Source organism: Perna viridis, chromosome 2, assembly GCF_037379345.1.
Source record: "Perna viridis isolate PV_CMFRI_1.1 ecotype Kerala chromosome 2, ASM3737934v1, whole genome shotgun sequence".
NCBI classification, from domain to species: Eukaryota; Metazoa; Mollusca; class Bivalvia; order Mytilida; family Mytilidae; genus Perna; species Perna viridis.
In genome coordinates this window covers 23439404-23467198 of record NC_142446.1, presented here as the reverse complement: position 1 = coordinate 23467198, position 27795 = coordinate 23439404, and the positions used below count along the sequence as shown (strand labels likewise).

Genomic DNA, 27795 nt, shown 5'->3' with positions numbered 1-27795 from the left:
GAATTATATTTTTGAAGATTTCAGACAACATAGGAGTGTGTTTGTCCGTCTGTCTACTCGACAAGCTTTTTGTATTTGTGAAATGATTCATGTGCATAAGAAATATAATTATTGTCTGGGGTCTGCATAGTGAGAGAATGAACTTACCATGTTGAAAACTCATAAATGAATATTTTATTGACACAAAAACAGTAAATGGTCAAGGCCCATAGACTTTGAAATAAAGCAAAGAGACATTTTTGCTACTTAGGTCTACCAGGGAGTGTATATAAAGTTATGTGAATATTACTCTGTAAAGTACAATATTGGTAAGGTACGAGTTGATCATTTGGATCACCTCCCACATCCTACTATATTAAGAATTCTATATTTAGAACTATTACACTCAGTTGGAAAATTCTTCTTGAGATGCCCGGATGTGAGGCACTTGCTGCAATGCATGGCTTCAAAAATCCATTAAATTACCGTTTTCATACGTCATGTAAAGCATTTTAACATTTTGTTCCTTGCCAGAGCTCTAAAGATATTTTTTTAACTTAGCATTTGATACAGAAATGCATTTTTTCCTCTAACATCTTTCCAGCGACACAAGGAAACTTACTTAAGGGAACCCTTGTTGGGGATTTCCCATTTAATTTCCCCGAAAGACCAGTGTCGAAACCGAAACTCGTTAGGCGATTTTGGAATATCACGAACTAATATTAGCCAACTAATACTTCGTCTACAGAATTTAAAGTATTTACGCGATTAACGAAGAGAGCACTGTTTTCCGGAAGAATGGTAAGTTTGATAATATATAGTTGTATGAGTTTTATGCTGAGGAAGGATATCTGTTATCCGAAATATTCAATTTAAATTTTACCATCTTCTGGTGATGTTAAACATATTTAGACGTTTATTTTATTTATTGTTATGTTCCGCATTGTTTTTAACGATCCATCACCCCGTAAGAGTGATTGTTGACTATTATTTAGACGATTATATATATATATAGATGAAATTGCTCCATATCTAAAGACCATTTATGAAAAATCATTAGAACAACAAGAAGTACCACACGACTGGAAAACAGCAAATATAACAGCACTATTTAAAAAGGGCGATAGATCAAAACCCGTAAATTATAGACCAGTATCCTTGACATCCGTACCGTGCAAGATCATGGAGCATATACTATTCAGACATGTCATGAACCATCTAGAGCAAAAAAAACATCTTGTCAGACTTCCACCACGGATTCAGGAAAAACAGATCTTGTGAAACACAGCTTATCATCACTGTTGAAGAAATCAGCAAGCATCTGGATAACAAACAACAAGTAGATCTGCTAATATTAGACTTCAGCAAGGCTTTTGATACAGTACCTCATAGAAGACTATTACATAAATTGGACCACTATGGAGTAAGAGGAGATATTCATGGATGGCTTAAGTCTTGGCTTACTACTCGTGATCAAAAAGTACTTGTGGACGGGAAGGAATCAACATCATGTCCCGTAAAATCTGGAGTGCCACAAGGAACAGTCTTAGGCCCACTGATGTTTTTTATCTACATCAACGACATCGGCAATAACATCAAGTTGCCAATAAGACTATTCGCAGATGACAGCCTATTATACCTAGCAGTGTCATCAATGAATCACTGTCATCAGTTACAACACGACCTCACCACCATGGTCGATTGGACTAAGACCTGGCAGATGATATTTAATCCATCAAAATGTTATGTCCTTCGAATAACAACAGGAAGGCAACCAATCATATATGACTACAATATGGAAGGACACATACTTGAGACAGTACACCGTAATCCATACCTAGGAGTAGAATTTACAAGTACATTATCTTGGGATACCCACATAAGTAACATCGTAGCAAAGGCAAATAAGACACTTGGGTTCCTATGAAGAAACCTAGGAAGCTGTCCAGCATCTATCAAAAGACAAGCCTACATAAGCCTAGTAAGACCAACCCTTGAATATAGCAGTAGTGTATGGGATCCTTTCCTCCCGAAGCACATCTATCAGCTGGAGATGATACAAGGACGAGCAGCCAGATTCATAGGCCATCAATATTCATGAGATCCAGGGACAGTAACAACACTCCTAGAAGACCTGAAATTTCCAACACTTCAGGATAGACGAAGAACATCACGTCTACTACTATTTTACAAAATCGTACATCAAATAGTAGCAATACCAATACCGGATTACATTCAACAACCAACTAGAACGACCAGACAGTTTCACCAAAGGCGTTTCATTAGACTAGGTTCTACTAGTGAGCAGAGATAAAACAGCTTCTTTCTTCGAACACTCATAGACTGAAACGCCTTACCAGCACAACTGATCGACCAGGAGGACTATGAGGCATTTAAGACCAGCCTCATATCCTATGTCCAGAATCCGTAGAGAGCTAGCCATGTTTTTATCTGCACTTCACCTTTCACATGTAAATATTGTAAAGCACCTTTTTGGATGACGTTCACTAGTTTTTTCCCCATTTGTGTGATGAGTTGGACAGGCTCTTTACGGATTCCCAATGTAGATGTAGATGTAGATATATATATATATATATATACGTCATTCAGTTATAGAGCAAGGGCTTAGTTTTAGGAAATATACCCATAAGTTTACCACTATGAGAATCCACAAGCAAGACTTGCTAATATAAAGCCAGAAGTTCACATTTTTGTTCTTGTACCATGCCGTCAGGCTGAATGCTTGATACTTTATTTGTGTAACTGGACTGTCAAGTTTTCAAGACGCTAATCAAAAGTACATCTAGGCAAAAACGAAAAAAAACGGATCACATTTGACTGTGCTTACAACTCCTCAGAAACCGCTTAAATGAATAAGTTCAAATTTTGCAAGTCACCATATATATTTGATCATATTGCGCAGCCTTTTAGATTCAACAAATATGCATAGCAATTTTGTTATATTATGAAATTTGTTCTTAACTTAGTTCTAGAATGGTTATGCTACATGTGTAGGTATATCACAATCTACAGTCACATCAGTTTTAATTGCCAAATTTGTCTTTCTTTTTAAATCATATTATTGATTTGATAAGCTTTTAGCTAGTGGTTGTAATGAAATGGTGCAGTGTTTGTATGGGTCATTGTCATCAATGTTGTCGTCCATGGACATTTATGGTTCCAAGCAGAAGTATTGTATTGAATTTTTGGTTATGGCTATAACCGCTTTAGCAGTACTGGCCAATAAGAAGCAAATAAAAGCATTTTATAAAATTTTAGTAGATAATTCAAGTGTAAACATATGCTATGATATTTTACCAAAATGCTCTATGTTGTAAAGATTTGATTTTGAAGGTTATGACCCAAATTACACAGAAATTAGGGCTGAAGGTGGCCAAAACAAGCATTTATTTCTAACAATAACATTCATGTACAGTACAATATAAAGTCAAAGATTTATATAAAATGGTACCATAAGGTTCTATACCACTAAAGGAAGATTTTGAATGATACTCTTACTGTTTAGGAAATAAATCATTTTATAAACTATATAACTATAGTATACATATACATTTATGTGTATGGATAAGTAAAACATTTCCATGCCAGGAAAGTCAGGTTACTACATTCCTTAAGGAATGAAGGACAATAAGGGATAAAAACAAACCCTTCTCTGCTTTCTTAGCAATAACCAGATAAAGTAAAAAGATCTTTGAATTAGAAAAGTGTGAACTTAATTAGTAGTAGAATGAAATGTGTGAATAGAAGATACATTTGTACATGTAGATTGTAGGATTTCAGCATTGCCAGTTATAGGTTAGTTTGGAGAAATAGAATTTTCTCTGTGGTCATGTAAAGTTGCTATCCACAGAGTGATTTATTTGTTATGGTGACTTAAACATTAAGATTCTGGAAAAGAAAATAATCTATATTCAATACTGTACTTAATATAAGTACATTTCCTCTTTATGGTTTTTATATAAAAATCTCTTTGTATTATGTTACAAACTTATGATGCTGTCGTTTGTTGCGGTCATCATTGTCGTTGTTTACTTTTTTGTTTCAGTGTGATAACTTCAGTTGTAGTAAACCAAATATCATGAAATTTTGATGTATTATTATTTGTGGCAAGAGGGAGGTTATTTAAAATGGGTAACTTGCCCTTACTGTTATGTTAAAAGATATCTAAAGGGGTAAAATAGGTATGAATTTAAATTTGAAGTCGAAATTTTGACAGTTCTTTATTTAATTTGTTTCTTATAAAATACTGTGTTAAGAAAATTAAAAAAAGATTTAAAGTAACCATTTAGTATTTTTCGTCAAAAGGGGGCCTAAGTTGGGCCACACCATAAAAATCCACTTTCAATTGTTTGTATGATTTTGAGAATATGGGGTACAAAGTGTTCTATGAAAGCACCCAAAACCATTTACTTAAATTGAATTTCAAAACATTGTGCAATATTTTATTCAAACCAGTTGTTGTTTCCATAATGAACTTGGAGTCTCTATATTTAAGTGTCTCAAAAACTAATAATATGTCCTCACTTGCCTCAAATAAACAGAGTTCAACTAACTGTGATTGTAATATGCTGCACTCGGTGAAGTTTTTTATTATGTGTATTTTGTGAATTGTAGACATACATGTACATTGTATTTAAGTACAAACTACTATTTCCCAAATAGCTTTGAATGTGTACTAATCCTTTTCTAGGAATTTTCCTAGAATTGTTCTACACAACTTAATACATTGTAGGAAATAAAGATGTGAACAAGGTATACATGTACAGGAAGATGATACACATCTATCTACATTAGTTGTAGATTCAGTTTTGATTTCACATTTATTCATTAAGTTCAGTCATAAAAACCTCTTTCAAATAGCACACTTACATGTATATGTAACAGTCTTCATGAAAGGCCAGAAAGGGTTATGGAAATATAAACATGCTGGATAGATTATTGTTGACACGTACATGTACATGAGTAACCATGAAACAGATAGTTTATATACCACACGTCATGCTTTATGTTAAAACTAAACTGTTGCTCTTGGTACTTTAATTTTTGTATTAAGTAATTTAAAATTAGATTACAAGTCTAGCCATGATATATTTTTCAGGGAGATGCAGGAGATATTGATCTTTCTGGATTTGGTAAGTTAGTCTTTATAACTTATGGTCTATGGAGGATATATTTGCCCATCCTTAATTTGTCAATTTGTTATGTAGCCATGTATGATGTAAAAATGCACATGTATTTGAATATTTAAAAGAGATCTAGCTAATATATACCAATCACATTCATTTACTTTGGGATTTCTTCCATTTGTTATTGAAATTCATTGTTTTTTCCTCATTCTGTAATGCTCTGGACATTATGTGGACATGATATGTCATGCTCATGGAAGAAATCCCTGATCTACAGGGGAGGACTTGGGTAATAATCTTTCCTATTTTAAATTGCATACTACCAGTACTAGGAGATCATTCTAAATGACATGTATGATAAATGTACCATCTTGGTTTTATTTTGACCAAAATTGTTGGATTATAAAAGTTTGATTCCCTCTGCTTGAGATACTGCCATCCATATTGTTTTCCAATTGACACATGCCAGGATCAGTTGTACCAGTGCTAAACAAATTTGAGTGGATATGAATGAATTGATTATAGTTTATCTATTGTGCCATACTTTAAAGCATTGTTGTTTGAACCTAAGGTAAAACAATGGTATTTTACCCTTCTGGAGCATTTTATGTCACTCCCCGTTTTGTGGGTGCTCATATTACAATTGCTTTAGTTTTTTGTGATGTCTTGTTTTCCTTATCTTCATGTTTATATGAGACTGTATTCCATTCTATTATCTACATTGTGTATGTGGATTTTCTTTTGTTTTTTTCCCTATTTTGGCCATGTCTTTGGATTCTGATGTCTTTGTATTTAAATGCTTTGGTATTGTTTTGCCATTATTTGATTGGATGTACATGTACATGTATATGTACTAGCCTGATTTTTAGCCCACAGAAACAACATTCAACAGAAAGCTATGACATTTCACTGAGGTACATGTAACTTACTCTGAATCTGTATAAAGTTCCAGTCAACTCATTGACATTTGACAATGTCTTATCTTCTATGCACTTGATGAAATATAACATTTACTTGGGTCATCTTGTCTTTAAAAACATAAAATGCATGGAGTTCAGCCAGACCATCCTGATATACAGTTCTTCTGTTAGAAATTGTGGCTATTAATTTTCTGCTTTCAAGCAGTCTCTTACTTACAGAAATAATTAATTACTTCTTCTTCATTTTAGATGCACCATCTCAAGATTTAAACAAGCTTATCCAGCAACACAATTTAGATACATGGCCAAATAGTAAGATAGTATATAGTGCAATAAGGACTATGAATACCTTAGGGTAACTTAATTTTGTATGCAAAACCTCAAAATAATAACTTATCTGGTGTCAAAGTCAAAATTCAGAGCTTGAATGATGTGTCCAATTTTGCCCCTACTGATCAGGGTTAAACACCTGTGGTCATGTCAAGCTGCACGTTACGAAGCATTTTATTTACAAATATCACTTTTGTTGTATTCTAGTAATGACAATTTTTTTTACAAAAAAATGGGAGTTTTACTGTTGTCAAGTTTGAGTATTTTCTGACTGGATAAAGTGTGAAGTTTGCTTTAAAGGTTTATTTGAATGCCATTCCATGAGAAAAAGATTGGATATTGGAAAGTGCACCAAATGCACTGGCATCTACGATTTAATTATCAATCTTTTGTTTGGCGTCAGGTTATTTGGGAGTGTACATGTATCTTAACTCACAAGAGCACTTAATTATTAACAGTTCTAGTTTCAATCTGGGAAATCAATTTTCTGTCAATGTTGCCATTGTTTTGAATGTATGATATTTTACAAGAATCTTTATCAGTTTCAGTAAGTATGCCATCACCTGCTGTAACACAAAGCACAGATGTTGTATACACAACCAGTTTGAATGAAGCAAATGCTTCCACAGATATTGGACATTTAACTGAAACATCTATTTATCCACCAACAGTAGCAGTTGTCTTAGAGAACCGTATGGTCAGATTTAGATATGACTCGGAGCTGAATAACAGAAATTTTGGGAAGGAAGTTTTAGCAAAAATAATAGTATGTATACTCAGTAATTGGTAAAATGATGCATAATAGTCAAATTAGGCTACAAACATGATGGTCAAATTAGGCTACATACATGATGGTCAAATTAGGCTACAAACATGATGGTCAAATTTGGCCACAAACATGATGGTCAAATTAGGCCACAAACATGATGGTCAAATTAGGCTACAAATATGGTGGTCAAATTAGGCTACAAAAATGATAGTCAAATTAGGCTATATATATAATGGTCAAATTAGACTAGGCTACAAACGTGATGGTCAAATTAGGCTACAAACATGATGGTCAAATTAGGCTACAAATATGGTGGTCAAATTAGGCTACAAAAATGATAGTCAAATTAGGCTATAAATATAATGGTCAAATTAGGCTAGGCTACAAACATGATGGTCAAATTAGGCTACAAACATGGTCAATTTTGATTTGTTTATGCCCCTTATAGCTCCATTTAATGGGGGTATTAGTATACTTACAGCATTTCTAGTTTTCTTTGATTATCCTTATACTTGAATAAATAAATCTTGATTGTCTCAGAAACACACAGTGGCTGTCCAATTTAATATGGAGTTTGTAAGCTTTAAGGTTCTTCCAATTGTGTAAAATATTTCTAGTCCAAAACAGGTACTGTGAAAGTACTTTTGTTCGTGGGGTACCAATTTTTGTGGATTTCGTGGGTAAGTCAAACCATGATTTTTGATTCCCAACGAAAAGGAGATTTTCATTGAAGTTTACACTGAAATCCTCAAAACCAAGCATTCAAGAATCCATGACATTGTGTATTTTCCCTAATCCACGAAAATTGGTATCCACAAATTAAAGTACTTTTACAGTAAGTAATTGGTATAATGAGATCGATACATTGGCTTTTAAATGAGGTTGGGGCTTTTGAACACAACTACGGTGCATACATTTAAACTTTCCTTGAAAACTGACTATGGTTCACTCTGAATCATAAAATTATTTGCAAACTATAGAACTAAATATGCGAACATTTCTTGCAGATTAAAAATTTTATTGGTAGAGTCAAGATAAGGATTCATGCTGTAGATGACAAACGATTGAAAGCTCACCCATTTTGTCTGATTGGTGACAAATGTAAAGATGGTGTTTATGTTGAGGAACATGATGTTTCAACTGATAAAACAGAATGGTAATCAACTCTTCTGTAAAATTTATCAATTTTCATTTAATTCAAAGTGCTTCAGCACTGAGTCAAGAAAGTCTTTTTTTTTTTTAAATACACAGTTTACAACTTATCATAATAAAGGGAAAGTCGTTTAGGGCATGGTTCGTCCTCACTGCTTCCCAGTCCCTGTTTTAGTTCGGCCTGATTCCTATTTCTTGACCCCTTCAGATTTATTCTCATAATAGCGTTAGGGATATATTGTTACCCTTTTACTTACTAGTATGTGTTAAGGCCCTTTACCCCATTCATAATAGTAGATATTTAGTTTATTTACATTTGGCACCATTATCCAATTTCCGGAAGTGAACTCCACAGTGTGAGGCCCTGTAATTGTGGGATTGTTTATTCGTCCAGTCAATGGCACACCACAGTGGAGATGCAGAATCTGATATAAATTAAGTGTACACAGACAATTTAGGTTGGGAGACCAAGGAACCATACCATGCATTTTCTGTCTAAGCTATTTAAACCTGACCTGTTGGATTTCATCTGTACCTGTATCCACCCCAGTGGATACCTAGTTTAGATGTACCCCTACTAATTTACATACATTATTGATTTATGACTTAGTGACCCGACCTGATACCAGACCCTAACTATTTACCTTGCTACTACTATGAATTCCACCCTGTGCAGGTCCGGGCGTTAAAGGAATAGGCCTGCAGCAGCGCTTAGCTTGTCGTAAAAGTGACTATATAGTGCTCAGAAACTTAGCCAGGGGCTGGGCACTCTGCCTACAGAGCAACTGGGATATGTGCCCCAGGTGGTGGAATGGGGTACCTCTGGCATATTACATGCTGGGGTTGTCAGGCTATAATACGGAAAAGCTGACCGCAAACCATAGTTGTGCACCGTGTTGGGAAAGATGCCATGTTCCTTGCACGTTAAAGAACCCTGCTATGGTATTCAATAGGAGTAGGAACCTTTGCACTCTGCCACAGGAGGCTAAATTGCCCGACCTTATTACCCATCTCTCCCTTTTTCTAGTGGCTATTAAAATTTGTCGACCCTATTATCCTTGTGTCCCATCCCTTTTTTTCATTTCATCTTCATTTCATCTTCATTTTATCATCCATTTCATGTTCATTGTCTGAATATACTGAAATATTGCTGCTCAGACGTTAAACCCAAACAATCAATCAATCAAATCACATTCCCGTCATACATACATTTCAGGTCCTTGGATTATTCAAGTGTGTGTTTATTGTTTAAAATTGCTTTATTATTGATATTTGTGTATTGTTATTTATTTAAGTTTCTCTTGCTTAGACTAAACTAAACAAAACAGTGCCTTATATATATTAAACAAACCAGATCCATATCATGCTCGGCCACACTTAACCTGCTACCTAGGTTAACTTTGCTACCAGAAAAATAAATAAAACCAGTGTTTTGGGTGACCCCAACCAAATGCAACAATACTACAGTGGTTGTCTCATTCATATATAACTACAGTATAACCCATGCAAAATATGTCCTGAAAATGTCTGTTCACACGTGGTCCCACCTAAATAAAACCATGGAGATTTTCAAAAGTTTGTGGGCATGTAGCTATGTCTACACCAAATGAATAGTGATAATAATCAATCAAGCAATTCAGAAAAGTATACAAGTCAACCTTGAAGACCGTTGCTGGGCATAGGTTTGCATTCATCATGATATTAAGCAGGCTTTTCTTATGAATAGTTCCAGTAAAGTCAGAAATGTTTGTTATAATTTTGTGATCATGAATTATGTAAAGGGTTTACAATATTGAAAACAAATATATTTAACTCCATTTGAAACCATGGGTATTCTCTTTGTGAACTTGCTTACAGTATTAGTTTCATTCTGTCTTCAAAGTTTTATTTTATTATTTTTTTTTATCAGTATTTGTAAAGCAACACCAAGAATACCAAAACAGAGGGAATATGAAAATGAGCTTCAGTTGAGGAAAAAAACAATGAAGGATGTCACTAGATTTCCTTTCATTACAGAAGACATGAATAAAGGTAAGAGTAGATAAAATTTCTGATTTTTGTACAAACGAAATAGTAAATGTGTATAACATGGTTGATTTTAATTTAGGACAAACTTGGCTACATAACTTTAAGTAGGCATTAAACCATTTAGTTATGTTACCATTTTCAAGGTCAGTGACATTGTTGGAATGGATTAAGTATGAGTTTTTACGGAGTACAATTTAGATTTTGCTGCTGGTGTCTTGTGGACATATATGTCCTCAAAAATGTATCTTTGGTAGTCTGTACTGATGTTTTACCCCTCATCCTCACTTTGGTGTGTAATAGTTGTTTCTTTGTATTCCACAGATGATTATTGGACTGTTAACAAGAATATGAAAGAAAGTAAAGAAATTATCCTGATGGTGGAAGTTGTATTTTGTGGATCTAATTCTCAGTACAATAATTATAATTGTATAAACAGTGAGCCCATAAGCAATGCTAGTAAGTACCTTGCTGTAGTTATCAGATAATAAATTAATTTGAGATAAATACTGTATTCTGATTGGTTAAAATAATTTTGTTATATCTCAATGGATAAAAAAATATTGACACTCCCCTATTCAGTTAAATTCAGAGCTACTTTTCTCATGTTTAAAGATAAAAATATGTTTTAAAATTAATTTATAAGAATTGGTTATGATAAAAATTATGTCTATTGAAAAATAACATAAATTTTCCACATGCATATTTTGTTTATTGCACTTCGCGCAATAAACAATATGCACATGAAAAATATATGTTATTTTTCAATAGACAAATTTTTATTATTGCCAATTCTTAAATAAACAATGTTTACTTTGGTAGCTGTTGTTTCCAAAACCGTAAGATGATATATAGTAAAAATACTTGTAAGTTTTTGTACTAATTGGAAGTGAGCATAAAATACCAGTAGTTTGTTTTTTAAATGATTTGTTCAAACTTTTATGTATGTGCAACTGCTTTGTTGGTAATTTTATCTCATTTTGTTAGCTCAATGTAAACATGATGTCATTGTTGGGACTTATTTTTGTTTTCATGTAACATATTTTAAGATCATTAACCTTTCCTATGCAGAAACATATTTTTCTTTGTCAGAGGATGGAAAGAAGTTTGAAGTTTATGCTATCAGCCCAACCACATCATCAGTATCAGGAAGTACAAATGATCCACATTTTATTATTTTGACTGGTGACTCCTATTCACCAAATGGTAAGTTTTTGATTCAAAGTTACTTTATTGTCTTCTACTCACCATATGGTAAGTTTATGACTTAAAGTTACTGTATTATCCTTACTGGTGTCTCCTACTCACTATGTAAGTTTATGACTAAAAGTTACTTTCTTTACTGATGTCTGCTACTAACCATGTGGTAAGTTAATGTCTAAAAGATTCTTTCTTTATTGGTGTCTCCTATTCACCATGTGGTAAATTAATGTCTTAAAGTTTCTTTCCTTATTGGTGTCTCCCACTCACCATGTGGTAGGTTTATGACATAGGCTTAGTCACACTATCATCCTGGCTGGTGTCTCTTACTCACCAAATGGTAATTTTCAGTTATGAGAGAAATTTTTATCTATTGTTAGTTAGGGTTGTCACTTACAAGATAAACCAATGAGCAACCTGTGCTCACATCAGTTAAATTTGATTGGATAGCTGGTTCTTTGATGCTCAGATTATATTGGAAACAACTTTTTGATCATTCATTATCTGCACATGCTGGCCTTGACATTAACAATGCAGACAATTGTAGACCATCTTTCAACATTGATTGGTGACACTTTTGCTTCGAACAAAGAAAGGCTAAGAATATTTATATACAAGTATAAGCCATTTTCATACTATCATCCTGTGAACTCTTACTTATTTTAAATATTAAGTTTCTTAATCAAATGTCAGGGTCTGATTATCATTCTGATCAGTGACTCCTATGTTGTTCTTTAAGAACTGAAATGGATTTACTGGTAATAGTAGGTTAAAAGTTTTGAGTAGATATACAGTCAAACTTGTCTCAAAAGTCCATGGTTAAAATATCCCTTTGTAGTGCATTCTGTGTAAAATTAACTTACCTGTGTATACATTGTATAAAGACTACCTGCCTTATTTGACCATGATTTTTATCTTTCATGAAAATCAATTAAGACTGGTTTGAATGTACATGTAAATTTTCTGGTAAAAAGAGATAATAGATGAACTAATTATTTGAACCATTTCACAATGTGTATATTTATTGTGGTCGTCTATTACAGAGTCTGATATAGAAGTAAGATTCCACGATGATGGTGATTGGAAAGAAACAGCTCGTGGAAAAGTGATTAAAAATGTAAGGATTACAATATATATTATAGGTGCATAATGTCTATAGTATCAATAATCAAAATATTGGTAACTAAAAAGTAGCTTTAATAAAACTTTTCAATTGCTTCTTTTGCTAATTCCTTTTCACAATAATTAACTATGTTCATTTTTTCAAAAATTATATTGGCAGGTAAAATAAGTTATTATATTGTGTAATAACTTTTGTACTAAATACTTTTATTTCAAACAAAAGATATTTAGACTTAAGGATTTGAAATCTTGCTCAGATACCATATATACTTGCTTTTAAGTCCCATTTTTTAGAATAAATTTTTAACTGCCGAGAAGGGTTCAAACTTATATACAAGATCTAGCTTATGAACTAAAATTTTCAGCTTGAAAATGTCCAATGCTTGATAATTGACATAAGCGTGAACCCCAACATTGATCAGCCTGACTGGTGCTTTTACCCCAATGTTAAATTGTAAATATCTGCTTTAGGAAGACTGTCTTCATCTTCTACAACAAAAATATGATTCAGTAAAAGAATATTTACTGCTTTGTCTTTACTTTGCAACAATACTGGCCTTATATGATTTTATTCATATTTCTCACTTATCCATTTTGTGTATTGCTTTTTACCTGTGTACACTCATATAGCCAAAAACACAAATGTGTAATAGAAACATGACCCTATTATAACGTACCATAATCATGACTAAAGTAATCAATATTTTAGTGGGTTATGAAAACTCTTTTTATGAATTTCTTTTATCTTAAGATAAAACCTCTTTACTTACTGAAATATATTCAAAAATGAGTTGTTAGAGTATCATAAACTTCCTGTTTTATTCTTTGTTGTTTCCTATATTTATGATTTTAATTTGAATTATTGGTTGTACCAAAATTGGAATGAATGAAAAAATGGCCATATTAAAACAATTCACATGACTTGTCAAGAATTTTTAATTACTTACTACTATAAAAAAACAACTTGTCGGGTTTGTAATTATTTATTTCAACATTTATTGAAGTTATCAAAACAAACAGGTATACTCATTGTAATTTAGGAATATCAGCAATGCAGCTCTCAGAAATCAGTCTGGCTTATAAGCAGGTCAAGGCTAGGTTCCAGAAATTTTGGATTGAAAAGGGGGATAGGCGGATTGACTTACACTTGACTATATATAGTACTCAAGTTCAAAATACTTTCATATCTATATGATGAGCTGGGAATGTATAGATAGATGTATTTCTTGCAAAACTTTTGTCCTATAAACACATTTTTTCTAATTTATTTCTAATCATCAGACTACTGTAAACCTGGTTTTAGACAGGTGAACAAGTTTTCAGATACAAATACACAATCTCCATGTCTCACCTGACACTACCAGCCAACCTTTACGTGGAGATAAACTTTTACAATCTTGATGGGCACACAAAAATAGATTGGTTTACAGTTTTCTTTTGTTATTGTTTTGCTTTTGTAATGATTTTATTAGATAAACGTTGTTTCATTAAAGTAACTTTAAATAATTCCTTATTTTTTTTTTGTAGGCAATAGAGTTTTTTTTTCCAGGGTTTTGTGAATCAATCTCTGTTCATAAGACAATCTATGTAACAGTTTATGACAAAAAAAGGAAAATAGAAACATCAAGGAAGCCAATAGTTTTACAGCCCACTGACAGTATGTATTCTGTTAACCATTTGTCACTCAACAAACACTCTCACATACTCAGTACCAATTGGAAGCAAGTTAAGCACTCACAAAAACGAAAAAAAAAGAAAAATCATTTTTGTAGATAAAAAGACAAATCTGCTGATAATTAATTAGCCTGGTTTTTAACTTTCAATGAAGTTCATCTGCTTTTTTTTGCAAAACAAATTCTTGTAATGCAATTTTGAAACTCTTCTGTAAAATTACAAATATTACAGTTTACCCCCTATTTGCATTCTTTAACTTTAATTCAAAATATATTTCAATTTGATTTGTTTAGATGACATTCTAGAAAGCAAGAGGAGAAAGGCTCATACATGCTTTTCTATACCAGAATTTACAGTAAAGAAAGGTTTGTATCAATAATGTATGTTTTAAAATGGGGGACACCACTCTTTATAACAAGAAAATTCACAATACAAACTTGTTAGTTAGTAATGCATTCCTGGCAACTTACACGATTTTGACCATTTGTCCTGATAACACGATTTTCAGGTCACATCAGACAAAAACCAGATATTGTCAAAATTACATAAAAACTCTAAAATCTTTTTAAATTTCAAGTTTTTAAGTGTTGTTGAAACTTAAATTGTTTGTCAGAAACTTATGCTATGTCAAACAGTTAATTACAATCAAAATATAAAGTAGAAATCCAAGATAAAGTGTTTATATATACAGTCGAACTGAGCTTGCTCCAACTCAGATGGCTCAAACACCTTGGATTTCTCAAACACTCCAACTGACTAGTTAGTCCATTTGGTAATTAATTTTTGAGATTAAACCTCACTATCTTGAACTTTTAAAAGCAAACACAGCATTTCTATTGTCCACTAGTCAACATAATCTTCTGAAAGCAAATGAAAAAGATCCATGGACTAACAAAACTTCTCTAGGAACTAAGCAATTTCTAACAATAAAGTCGAACTTGAACCGGCAATGAAAAAAATCTGGAAATATATGAACTTGAATTTCACAAACTCCCGATAACGTGTACACTTTTCAATGGTCGCTTGGAGTTTTAGGGACCCTAGTTTGACTGTAACTCCAACTGTTGAGGGTATAACCTCAGTGATCATATCATACTGCATTCCATGGAGCATTGTATGTCTTCAGGATATCTTAAAAACTATCTGTATATCTAATTTGTAATTTGTTAGAATGGAAAAGGGTTAGCAGATTCTAAATTTCAAATTTTAAATATTTGATTTTAGAGGAACCAGCTTCATGTAGTGGTGGGGAAAGAAAGATTCATCACCTGAAGAAAAGGGTTAAGGGTATGTAACACTTATTCACATTTTAATGTTGAGATCACTCATGTCTGTAGGTACAAATGGACCTATGTATGTACATGTACATTTGTTTGATAAATTGGAAATCAACTTCAGAACGATTATTTGAACCAATAGAGTGACTTGTCTACTTCCTATTTTCTGGACATCTATGTATTTATGTTGTGCGACTTATCATTATTTGTAATTTAGAAAATACTAATGGGTAATCGGATTGATTTTAAACTAGGTATGCAGTATAAACATTATGAATTGCTGGAGACTTATCAGCCCTGCTCAATATCTCATTTTCTTCCTGTGTACCAGCTTTTAGAATTTACAGGGCAACAGTGACATCCATATACTGTAAATGTATTAATTTTCATGGTTGCCTCAAGAACACAAAAACTAGTACCCGTGAAAATATATTAAAATTGCTTAGTCCTTTGACCATTTCCGCAATTTTGAATAGAAACTTTGTTTTGTGTAAGGGTCGTATCTTTCAATGCAATTAAGTATGAATTTACACTAAGTTTATGATAAAAATGTATACTGTAAAGCATGTGGGTTATAATTTCTTTATTCATGATCTTATTTATATAATGATTTGTATCAATGGCCATAGAGTTACCTTCACATCAAAGAATAGAAATCAATAGTGTGCAAACATTCTATTCACAAAAACAAAATGTAAGTGTAATCCCTGCAATAAGCCATGGCTTGGGCAATTAAGTGAGTTCTTTTAAGTTTTAAATAAGAGTGCACTGTTAGATTAAAATGGCTAGTAAGAAACTATACATGTGGACTTGTCAATTTGTTTGTCGTAATAACTGCTATTAATTTATTTTAATTCACTGAAACATTAACGGTAAAATAACTGATCAAAATAGGAATCACATACTGCCAGGACTATTGAAAAACATTTTATTTTTTATTTTATTGAAAACCGTGAAAATTGATTTATATTGACTTTTCAGAAACCACAAAAATTAGCTGCCTTGAAAATTAATACGTTTACAGTATGATATGAACACATTTCTTCTTTTTTTTGTGTGGCTTTTTCAGCTGTCCACACAAAAGTTTCTTCACAATTTTCTGAACTTGCTATTTACATGGTCATGATACTTATGATATTTCATATTATGTTCTATGGCTTACACTTGTGTCCAATTGACCATATTGGCTCTATCTTTGAGTTCAGTTTTTAAAAAACTGTGAGCTGGTTAAATTTTTATTTTCATATTTTTTCCTTAAAAAATTGTCTTTGCAAAAAATGCATATTAGTGGTGATCATACTGACAATACAAAATACATAAAATTTGCCAATAAAATATAATATTTAATGTTAAGGTGATTGTAGATTTAAATGTTAGAATAGTTGCCTCTTGAGAAAAGAAACACACTTTTTGAATATAACTAGAGAGCATGAATTAAAGAAGACACTACTCACAATTGCCATAGGACTTATTTATGTACTGATGGCTCAGCATAAGTTAAATTGCATACATTCTTGACGGCCATGATTACATATAATTTATTCACTATCTTATTAATTATATTATATATAGAATACTTCCCCTAAAATGGAGACTGTACTGATAATAAAAACTGAGCATGCAAGTAACATTTCAGCCAATAAAATATGAATTTTGTTTTACTCATAAACTTTGATAACACTCTATCATCTACTGGTATATAATTAGAACTTCTTTGCTTTTCAGATCCAGCAAATTCCCCTCTTAACTTTAAAGAGTTAGAGGAGCAGGGATTGCTTAGCTTAAATATAGGCAGTCCATCAAACATAAGTGATGTTGGGATTATCCCTACTTCCATGCAGGCTACAAACAATATCCCTGACTACAGTGATCCTGGTGTAAACGTTTCTATTCCTAATACAATACCAGCCCTTTTAGCACCAAGTGGTACCAGAGATATGCAAGCCAATACAGTGTTTGGTTCTCAGTTTCAAATGAGAGATAGTGACTCTACAAATTTACAGAACAACATTGCCATCACTCAGAGAACATTGGAAAATCAAATTCAGGGTGATATGTCACAGGAACAAACTCTGAGTTTGAATCAGCTGCACAATCTCCTTCAGTTCCCTGATGTACTGAAAGTATTAGGTCTAAACCCTGATGGCCAAGTGCCACAATCAAGTCTGACTTACAGTCAGACCAGCTTGTTAAATCAGTCTGTTGAAAATGGAACTGGGTATGATCCTCATAATATACAGTTGGATGATCTGGTTGCTATTGATGAAATGGCTGAAAATGATATTGAAATAGATGGAAGCAAAATTTCAAGCTCAACTGAAAATGAGTGTGAAAGTGACAAAGAAGAAACCGATTGTACAGATAAATGTGACAAATGTAAAATTGCTAAGAGTAAATGTACAAAAGATCACCTGTCTTTATCAAAGGAGAAAATTTCGTCAAAGAAGGAAACGGAGGACAAATCGGAGAGAGATGTAGTACAATCAGATGTTATTACATCAAATGTTGACAGTGATGTCGAAGAGGGTTAACAATTTGTTTTCATACAAATCCATGCATCATTTTGTGTATATGTATTTCTGACATATGTTTTAAGTTGAAGCATTCAAATTGTTTTTTTTTTTAAACTTATAAGAAATCATGTCTTTTTAGTAATAATTTCTATAAAATGAAATTTGTTTTAGTATTGAGTTTTGGCAGCTCATTTTTATGAATTGAGTTTTGGTTGCTCATTTGTATGATTTGTATAGATAAATTGCAAGACACATCAAAAACAGGTTGTTGTTTCAATTCTACTAAAAACATCCTATGTATTTTTAGTGTAGGCATTTAACCATTTTGAAAAACATTAGATTAATATTTAACACTCTTGCCAATGTCATACAACAAGATGTAAAAGTCGTTATTTTTTTAAAATAGATTTTACAATAACTTTAATATTTAATGCAGTCGTTATCAGTCACTTCGTTACCTTTAATCTTAACTGGCTAAGATGTTCTTGGCTACACTCCATGAGGTCACAAACTGATTTGATTGGTTTTTTTTTATGTTTGGGTTAACTATGTAACTTTCTTATTTTAAACTTTTTAAAATGAGTGTCATCTGGTTGAATCACAGTGACTTGAGTGGTATTTTAATGTCTCTTTGTAATGTATTCAAATGTAATACTATCACCAATGCACAATCTGTTTTCTGTGATATTTCAGCTTTAAACACATCTGTATTTTTTAATAATACAGATAAACTAACATACTAAAAAGGATCACTACCTTTTTCACATATTTCCTAAAGCATGCTCAATATAAATATTCATACTTCACGTTGTTGACTTTGTACTATATTTTTCCACATGTGTATTTATATCATATCATTTACTTCATGGTTTATAAATCAACTCTCCAACCAATGATTTACTTCATGGTTTATAAATCAACTCTCCAACCAATGATTTAAATGGGGATACAACTTTAAGTTGTGACATGTGTAATGTCAGATCTACATTTATCATTGTAAATTAAATGTTTCCTTTATTATTTTCATGTATTGGATGCTGAGTACCTTCACTCATTAATTGACATATGAATTCATAAGTTCAGGACTGTTTATCAAATACAGGATAGATAATTACTGACTAAATTTGGGTTGGGTTGTAATCACCGTATGGAACAAAGCTGAAGTTTACATATAGACAGGTCTTTTAATTATAAATGAAAAACTGTTTAATATTACTCTTCCGTCGTTTAAACTATTCATTTGATTAAGCTTCATTGTCAACTCATTCTGAGAAGGGCATTATTGTTATGTATCATTAGGGTGGAATATTAATTATTATATACTCTGTTTTTGCCTCTAAATTCTCAAACTATTGATTAAACTTGTAAATACATGTAAGAATTCATACCATGATGTTTATATTTGAATTTATTAATACAATGCTTTAGTTAAAGATACTTAAAATGCTTCATGTTATGATAAGTACTTCTTAGTAGTGGTTGTTATCATTTTAAAGATTCTGTATGATGAATGCTTATTTAATATATTACATTGTAAGTTAATTATTTTGGTTGCTTTATTTATTTAGATAAATACATTTTTTTTTCAAAATCGACTGTTGAAGAAAGACTACATGCATCAGATTAGTTGACAGCCCTCACAAAGGTAAACAATGAGACTTTGAGTAAAATATTAATAAGACATTGTAACAACACTTGGAAGAGATATAATAAAAAAAAATAAGTATTTTATGTGATTGGAGTTATTTCCAAGTCCTTCTAAGGTCTTATTCAATCAAGATTTCAAATTTTTATACGCCCGTCAAAGACGGGATGTATTATGGTATACCCTTGTCTGTCCGTCCGTCCGTCGTCCACACTTCGGACAATAACTCAAAAACTTTAATGAAACTTTGGTGAATTGTTCATATCTATTGACATAAGCTCCCTTTCGATTTTTAAGAATTTCAGATTTTTCATTTCCATGTTATGAATTTTTTTCCTTAAAAAAGGGGTGATTTTCAAGTTTTCAGACAATAACTCAAAAACACTTTCACTAACTTTTATGAAACTTTGGTGAATTGTTCATATCTATTGAAGTAAGCTTCCTTTCGATTTGTATAAATGTCAAATTTAACGTTTCTGGGTTACGAAGTTTTACTCTTTTAAAAAAGGCTGGAAATGGCCAAGGAAATTTTATTCGTCAAAAAAATCGTTAAAAAACAGATCATTTGACTAGTGAATATAAAAGGTACTTGGTAACCTTGTCAGAACAGTGTGTTTTAAACAAGATAGAAATGTATGGGTGAAATCAAGACAACAAACTTAGTTATAATTGAGGTAGCCTTGATAGTGCCAAATTTTTTGTGCATTTTTTATTTCCTTTTTTTATACGCCTGTCTATGTAGACGGGACGTATTATAGTATACCGTTGTCCGTCCGTCTGTCCGTCCACATGTCGCGTGATAACTCATATTCGCTTTTACCGATTCAAATGAAATTTTAGCACAATATTAATATTAACAGAAGAAAGCTCCCTTTCTATTTTGAAGAATTTTTTTATTTGTCGTTCCAGAGTTACGGAACTTTATTCACTTAAAAATTTATATTATTGTCAAATCTGATGTAATAACTCAGCTGTACTGATACTATTCTTGAAATTTTGCATATAGCTTTATAGACATGCTAGATTACGGTTGTGTAATGGTATACCATTGTCCGTCCGTCCATCCATTAGTCCTTCCGTCCATCACTCAAATTCGCTTTTACGGATTCAAATGAAATTTTAGCACAATATTATTATTCATGGAAGAACGCTCCCTTTCGATTTTGAAGAATTATTTATTTGTCGTTCCAGAGTTTTACGGAACTTTATTCACTTAAAAATCTATATTGTTGTCAAATCTGATGTAATTACCACGACATATGATTGCTGCTTACTTACAGTTTTGAAAAGCTGTATTATATTGGGACCAACAAACGACTTGAATTCTACAATAGATTTGATTTTTATGAATACTGACAATTATCAGAGTGGTACCCTAGAAACTTATTATTCTGTCCACAAGGCAATATGGACTTCCTTACAATAGAAGGAATTGTACTATTAACTGTAGGTCTTACCTCATAATAATATCATTACATAATGAATTATTTGTCCAGTTTTGAATTCTGTAGTTTATTATAGTTTTATCTAGTTCAAAAACAAAGAATCCCTTTTAAATGCTATTGTATACTTTCATCATGTCAAACAGTTGTAAGATTATTTATACTTTTTGAATAACTGAAGAAAAAACTTTGCTCACTATATCTACAGACTAATTTTTTGGTAATCAGAAATCAAGAAATCAGGTTATTGTTTTCTAAAATTCATACTATCAGCTATTCTTACAGACGGGCATATCTTGCGCTCTTACCGCAGCTGTTTATTTATTTATTTTTTTTATTTTTTTTTTTTTTTTTGGGGGGGGGGGGGCAGTATCCAAAGTATTTCTAGTAGATCATAAAAAATCATTAAAAGCATAAGGACGCAGCTATTTATTTTCATGATAATATTTAAAGTATCTGTATATACTACTATGATGGCGATAAATGTATTTAAAACATAAGTTTTTGTGCAGTTAATCCCTCAGAGATTATGATTGAATGATAGGGTTTTTTTTTTGGTTTCCCTAAAATATGAATTGAATTAATGTGTTTTATACTTTTTTATACAATTGCTAATTGAATCATGTTGTCGTTTGCAGTGATGGATATGTTCAGTGTTTCAGGACAATAAACTGGAGTATAAGTTTATAAATCTTTATGAAACTTTTCCACAAGGTGCCCAATTATTGATTGGGTGTTTGACTTGAACTTTATAGAAACTAGGGGTCAGAAACGTGCATTTTGCTGATGTCCAGACAATAACTTGAGTGAAAAGATCTCTTTAATACTTTACCACAAGGTGTCATACCACAAAATGGAGTATGGTATTGATTTTGAAGTAAGTGACTTGAACTATGGAGGAATCATTTGAGTCAAAAGGTATCCAGAAATACACAATTTTCTTATGTCCAGGGAATAATTTCAATGCTTGAGAATGATTTTTTTAAAAGTAACACAAAGAAAGCTTGATTAATTTTGCAGGTTGTGACTTGAGCTGTTTGATGATAAGTGGCAAGAAACAAGTATTTATCTTGAAGTGAATGGATCTCTTTGAAAATATATCACAAGGCACCATACCACAATAGGATTTGTTGTTTTGACTTTAATCAGGAAAGAATAAGGGGCAAAAAAAAGGGACCACTTGATTTGGTCAAATTCTTATCTGGTGTCAAATGCTCAATAATCACAATCCAGTCAGAAGTTGTATCATGCTTGAACATGTACCCATACTTGCCCCATCTGTTCAAAGGTTGTCATTTGCAATTGTTTCAAGCTGTGCCCTGCAAAGTGTTTTATTGTGATTTGATTCCAAACCAAGATGGATACTGCATCAGGAAAATAGGAATCAAACATTGGTTACAAGAAAGTTGCCTTTAAACCTATCAGCATGAAAATCTTGCATCACTTTGCTGTGACTTGTCCAAGTTATTGCACTTGGATAAGAATAATAAATAAGTGAACAATAGTCACAGCTAAAGGTAAAAGGAAACTAAATACAAATAAAACACAAATATAAAGTATTAAAATACAGGTAATGTGACCCAAAATTTTTGGGCTCATCAGGGGCAAAAAGTACTAAAAGTAAAGACTGACTTAGAAACACTGTCGAAATCTTTGAAATTGAATCACAATGTTCCTTGCCAGCAAAGTCCGACGAGTTTGATTTGTGGGGGTGATGATCATACCTATGTATGGGGCCAAGAAATGTTTTCCTGGTTTCTAGGTAATTAATAGTACTTTATTAAAAGTAAAATATAAAAAAAATGAGAAAAAAAATACTTCAAGTATATGCATGTCTATTACACTAGTGCTGTACTACTAGGTTCCTTACCACTAATGCATGGTTTTGATCGATATAAGTGCTAATGCTCATCACACTTTAACTAAGCGCATAAATGAAGTCAGAATTAAGCATTTTCTTAAGATTTCATAAATTGCATATTTTTCATATCTTAAGTAACAGTCTTTCGAGCAATTGCCATCACTTGGCATCCATCGTTGTCATCGTTAACAATTTCTTCAAACATCTTCTCTCTGAAACTGAAGAATAGATTTGCATGAAACTTATAATGATTGTTCTTTGAGAATCCTGTACAAAATGACCGTTTGGATTTTTAATTGGTTAAAAAGCATGACCGCTGTTACTAAAAATAGAACATAAGTGCCACACAGCAGATTTTTGCATATATCTCCAAAATCGTTAGGTTTAGCCAAATTCTGACATTGCAAAAGTATTCAGCATGATGAGATCTATCAGTGGTCAAATTTTGGTGAAAATCTGTTGACCCATGTTGGAGTTATTGCCCTTTTTGGACGTTTTTTGCTGTTTTTTATGTTGTTACTTTCAAAAATCTTCTTCTCATAAACTACTGTACAGGATTCAATGAAAGTTGGTATTTTTGTTTTTAAGGGTATCCTTAACAAAAGGAGCATTTGGATTTTTGATTGGTTAAAAAAAATTGCCGGCGTTACTAAAAATAGAATATAGGGGTCGTGCAGTAATATATCTCCAAAATCGTTTGGCCAGTATCTTTCAATTGCTGAAATATCCTTACTACAAGGCCTACAAAAGTGGCTGAGGGATCAAAGTTGTCAGACGACTCCATGTAAGGGTTATTGCCCTTGAGAGGTGAAAAATGACCTTTTTTTTTTACATTTTTCAGCCTAAATCTTGAAAACTTTGATAGATAGAATAAAAATTACAATTGCTGAAATGATTCTTATTATAAGGCCTACAAAAGTCTCCAGGGATCAAAGTTGTCAGAAGACTTCATGTAAGAGTTATTGCTCTTGAAAGGCAAAAAATTAGTTTTTTTGCAGTTTTCAGTCAATAACTTGAAAATTATAATAAATAAAATGAAACTTTCGATTGATGAAATGATCCTCATGATAAGTCCTACCAAAGTCTTCATAGAGTCAAAATTGTCGGAAAACTTCTTGTTAGAGTTTTTGTCCTTGAAAGGCAAAAATTCAACCAGGTGAGCGATTCAGGCTCCTGGGAGCTTCTTGTTAAGAACCATGCAAATTCTGTAAAATGTGATACACCTGAAAAATGGCTACATATTTTTATTTTCGTTATCAAGTTGCTTTGTAGGTCTATATGATGAAATGTATAATTATTCATTCCAATCTGTTTTCTTATGAGATCATTTACATGGAAAATAGTTTCGTTTGTATTTTAATGTCAGTTACAGAGTTGTCTCCCTTAATTTTGTATTCTTCAGCACCTTCTACATATTTTTACCGCCTATAAACAAGGGTTGTATGAAGCCGTATGTTACTTTCTGTTTAAAATGATATTTCAAACAAAATATCAAATAAAAACAAGTAGCCTTTCCAACCATGAATCACATTTTGCATAATTCTTACCTGAAGTGCTACTTAATTGCAAAGTTTTAACGTTGTTTCACCACTATTCTGGCCATATGCTGTGTCAATCACTTAATTACAATCCCAATGTAGGGCTGCATCAAGTTTGAATGTTCAGGATTCTATATCTGCGGTCGTTTAAAGCTGCATCCTGTGAAATACTTGATATTTCAATGATCATGTCATGAAACCTTCAAGAGCAATTCCAGTCTGTGGTACAAAATCGGCCTAGCTCTGTTGGACATGCGGGTATTTTTCCATTCATCTGTGGTAGTGTCGTATTGACTTTTAATCTCTGATATCAGGTTGTCGAAATTTTGTGGAATTGAGACCTTTACGAGTTTGCTCATCACGCACAATAAACATGAAGACTGGAATCATTTGTTGAAGAATATTTATTGTTTTGCTCAAACACCAGAAAGTGTTTTTTTTTTCTTTCTCAGCAGTTAGAATTTTTTATTTGAAAATTATTAATTTACAGTAGCAGTGGCGGATGCAGGGAGGGGTGCAGGGGTTTGGTACCCTCTTTTTTGTTGGAAAATTTGTCATTTTCATGTGCAAAATTGATATAAAAAAAATGACAAATAATGTCCTAGCATCCCCCTTTTTCTGAGGAACCCCGGCTGGCACCCCTCCTTTTCAAAGTGTCTGGATCAGCCCATGAGGAGATACAATAAATCACATTTTTTTCTGACCATTGTCAATGGCTGAGTAAAACAATTCCGGCATTCACAAGGAACTCCTAAGATTACCGGAACTGTCGATATGTTTATAAAATTTTGGAATAATTATATACCAGCCAACCCTACCCGAACCAATAAAATGATTGGTACTTTAACTAAAATCTAAACAATAATGGTACATATTTGAGGTTATTTTTAGAATGATTACACAAATTCACTGATACCCACTGTAAGGCGTGATCGCTGTCACTTAAGCATTTGAGGTGTACCTCAGAAGTGCAGCCCGATTAGTACCATGTGTTTTGATACTAGTCGAACTGCATTTTTGAAAGTGAAAACAAGTCCTTGCGAATGAACATAAATCACGTATACGCATATTCGTGGGATATCCCTATGTTTGATATGACTAATAGTTATAAATAGCTTATCCTTAAATAAACCACAAATCTGAACGATATTTTTGTTTAAAAGGACACGTTGGAGGTTAATACGTTAGAAACATTGCGTTGCCATTTTGAAGTCAGTATATGCCCTCTAATTCTTATATAAAAACTCAATGTCCAATGCACATTTATACCATTTCACTAAATAAATTTAAGCAACTACTTCGAGACAGGATGGGAGTTCTTTTGACCAAACTTTCTGAGATTTTTTCTCATTTTACAGAGACTGGACAGTGTAAAATCCTTATGCTTGGACTTGACAATGCAGGTATATTTCTTGTGGTTGGTTACAGATAGTATTACATATTGAAGATGTTAATTCTATTTGGTATTGTCTCGAGGGTAATTTTTCAATTTCCGATAATACTGTTAAGGTCAGGGAGTTTATATCAAAACTAAACAATTTACGTTTACAATTATGAAAAATCAATACTTATCATATTTGGCTAAGAAATGGTGAATTGTATGTGTTACAGATAGTATTACATATTGAAGATGTTAATTCTATTTGGTATTGTCTCGAGGGTATTTTTTCAATTTCCGATAATACTGTTAAGGTCAGGGAGTTTGTATCAAAACTAAACAATTTACGTTTACAATTATGAAAAATCAATACTTATCATATTTGGCTAAGAAATGGTGAATTGTATGTGTTCGTTCTATTAACTTAAAGACCTTATTTGACCTATGGCTTATATCTAACAATTTACACTTTTCGTAGGTAAAACAACAGTGTTGTACAAAACAAAGCTGAATGAATTGGTAACCACCATACCGACCGTTGGCTTCAATGTAGAGACTGTGAGTCCCCGTAAAGGCCTGGAATTCACAGTCTGGGATGTTGGTGGACAAGAAAGGCTTAGGTCTCTATGGAACTACTATTTTCAAGATACACATGGTATTGCAATTCTTTATTTCATTACACTGTATATTTCAGCAAAACAAATGACATGAATTTGCTGCTCACTGTCTAGCATTCTCAAAGTACTTCCAAGTATACTGAAACAGTTTTTGATGCACTCGTGTTTCTTCTACTTAAGATATGAATATGTACATACCAGCGATTAATGTAAGCAATGGATCTTAATCATATAATAATTGTTCATGTCTTGCGCAATAAATAAAGACGGATAAGGAAACTGATGGTTTATAGTTTTGTCTTTCATTTCAGGTTTAATATACATTGTTGACAGCAATGATCGTGAGAGATTTGAGACAGCCAGTAAAGAACTGTTCCGAATTGTAGAGTCTGACGAAATGAGAGGAGTTCCAGTTGTCGTATTTGCAAATAAGCAAGATTTGCCAAGTATGTTCCTCTTTTAAGTTGATACTTTTTCGAACGGATATATCTTATTTTCCTGTTGTTTTCTTTTTTTTTGCAAAGTCTTTATACAACAAAGAATTTGTTTCCTTTATGAATGTCATATTTCAACGTGTATATCTATAAGGTTTTATATCTGAACAAATATATAATTTATACGTAATGTTTCAGTTCTATAGTGTATCGTGGTTTTTAAAGCCATAATTAGACATGCACTTATTATTAGAACATACCAGTTTGCAAAGCTTGTATTGTGACTTAATTTTCCAGATTCTCCCGAACCAGCCGTAGTGGCCACAGCAATGTCACTCCACAAGATGACCGACAGGCGCTGGTTCATACAAGGAACGTGTGCCAACACAGGGGAGGGTTTATACGAAGGATTTAATACCATGGCAGATCTCGTGAAGGACTATAAGAAAAACAGTAATTTCACGTGGTGAGCCTTACAATGAAAAATGGGACTGTTTTATGAAAACCTACAAAGCTCACGCTGTTTTTGTATAGACACTAAACAAGTAGATAACCGAGCTGTTCGATGGCATTTATTGACTTTGCCCTCGGAGATGACTTTTTGCTGCTAATGGAGCATTGAGTGTGAATGGAAACGGTGTCAAATGAATTGAGAGATGAATTGGTATTGTATTGGTGCCCAAGATATTTTGAATAATAGTTAATGTTATTTTGTATCGTCAGTTGTTGTCAGTTTGAAAGCTGTGATTAAAAACTATGTTAGCCAATCTCT

General features: G+C 32.6%; 2 protein-coding genes across 3 annotated transcripts; both read left to right on the top strand.

Moving 5' to 3' along the window:
• Nucleotides 1–386: 386 nt before the first annotated feature.
• LOC148624139 (uncharacterized) lies at nucleotides 387–26000 on the top strand. Of its 2 annotated transcripts, none has more exons than XM_088566664.1 (13): nucleotides 387–780; nucleotides 5099–5132; nucleotides 6296–6358; nucleotides 6919–7142; nucleotides 8153–8301; nucleotides 10207–10328; nucleotides 10647–10781; nucleotides 11415–11528; nucleotides 12566–12639; nucleotides 14172–14301; nucleotides 14612–14683; nucleotides 15543–15605; nucleotides 17321–26000. In XM_088566664.1, the coding sequence occupies exons 1-13, from the start codon at nucleotides 778–780 to the stop codon at nucleotides 18124–18126; spliced, it is 1989 nt and encodes a 662-aa protein (XP_088422790.1). In that variant the 5' UTR covers nucleotides 387–777; the 3' UTR covers nucleotides 18127–26000. The 2 variants fall into 2 exon arrangements, with proteins under 2 accessions (XP_088422790.1, XP_088422788.1); XM_088566662.1 differs by having other exon boundaries at nucleotides 491–780; nucleotides 11394–11528.
• On the top strand, nucleotides 25814–27790 carry LOC148624138 (uncharacterized). Its single transcript, XM_088566669.1, has 4 exons — nucleotides 25814–25997; nucleotides 26451–26627; nucleotides 26901–27035; nucleotides 27321–27790. The coding sequence occupies exons 1-4, from the start codon at nucleotides 25814–25816 to the stop codon at nucleotides 27491–27493; spliced, it is 669 nt and encodes a 222-aa protein (XP_088422795.1). The 3' UTR covers nucleotides 27494–27790.
• Nucleotides 27791–27795: the final 5 nt, after the last annotated feature.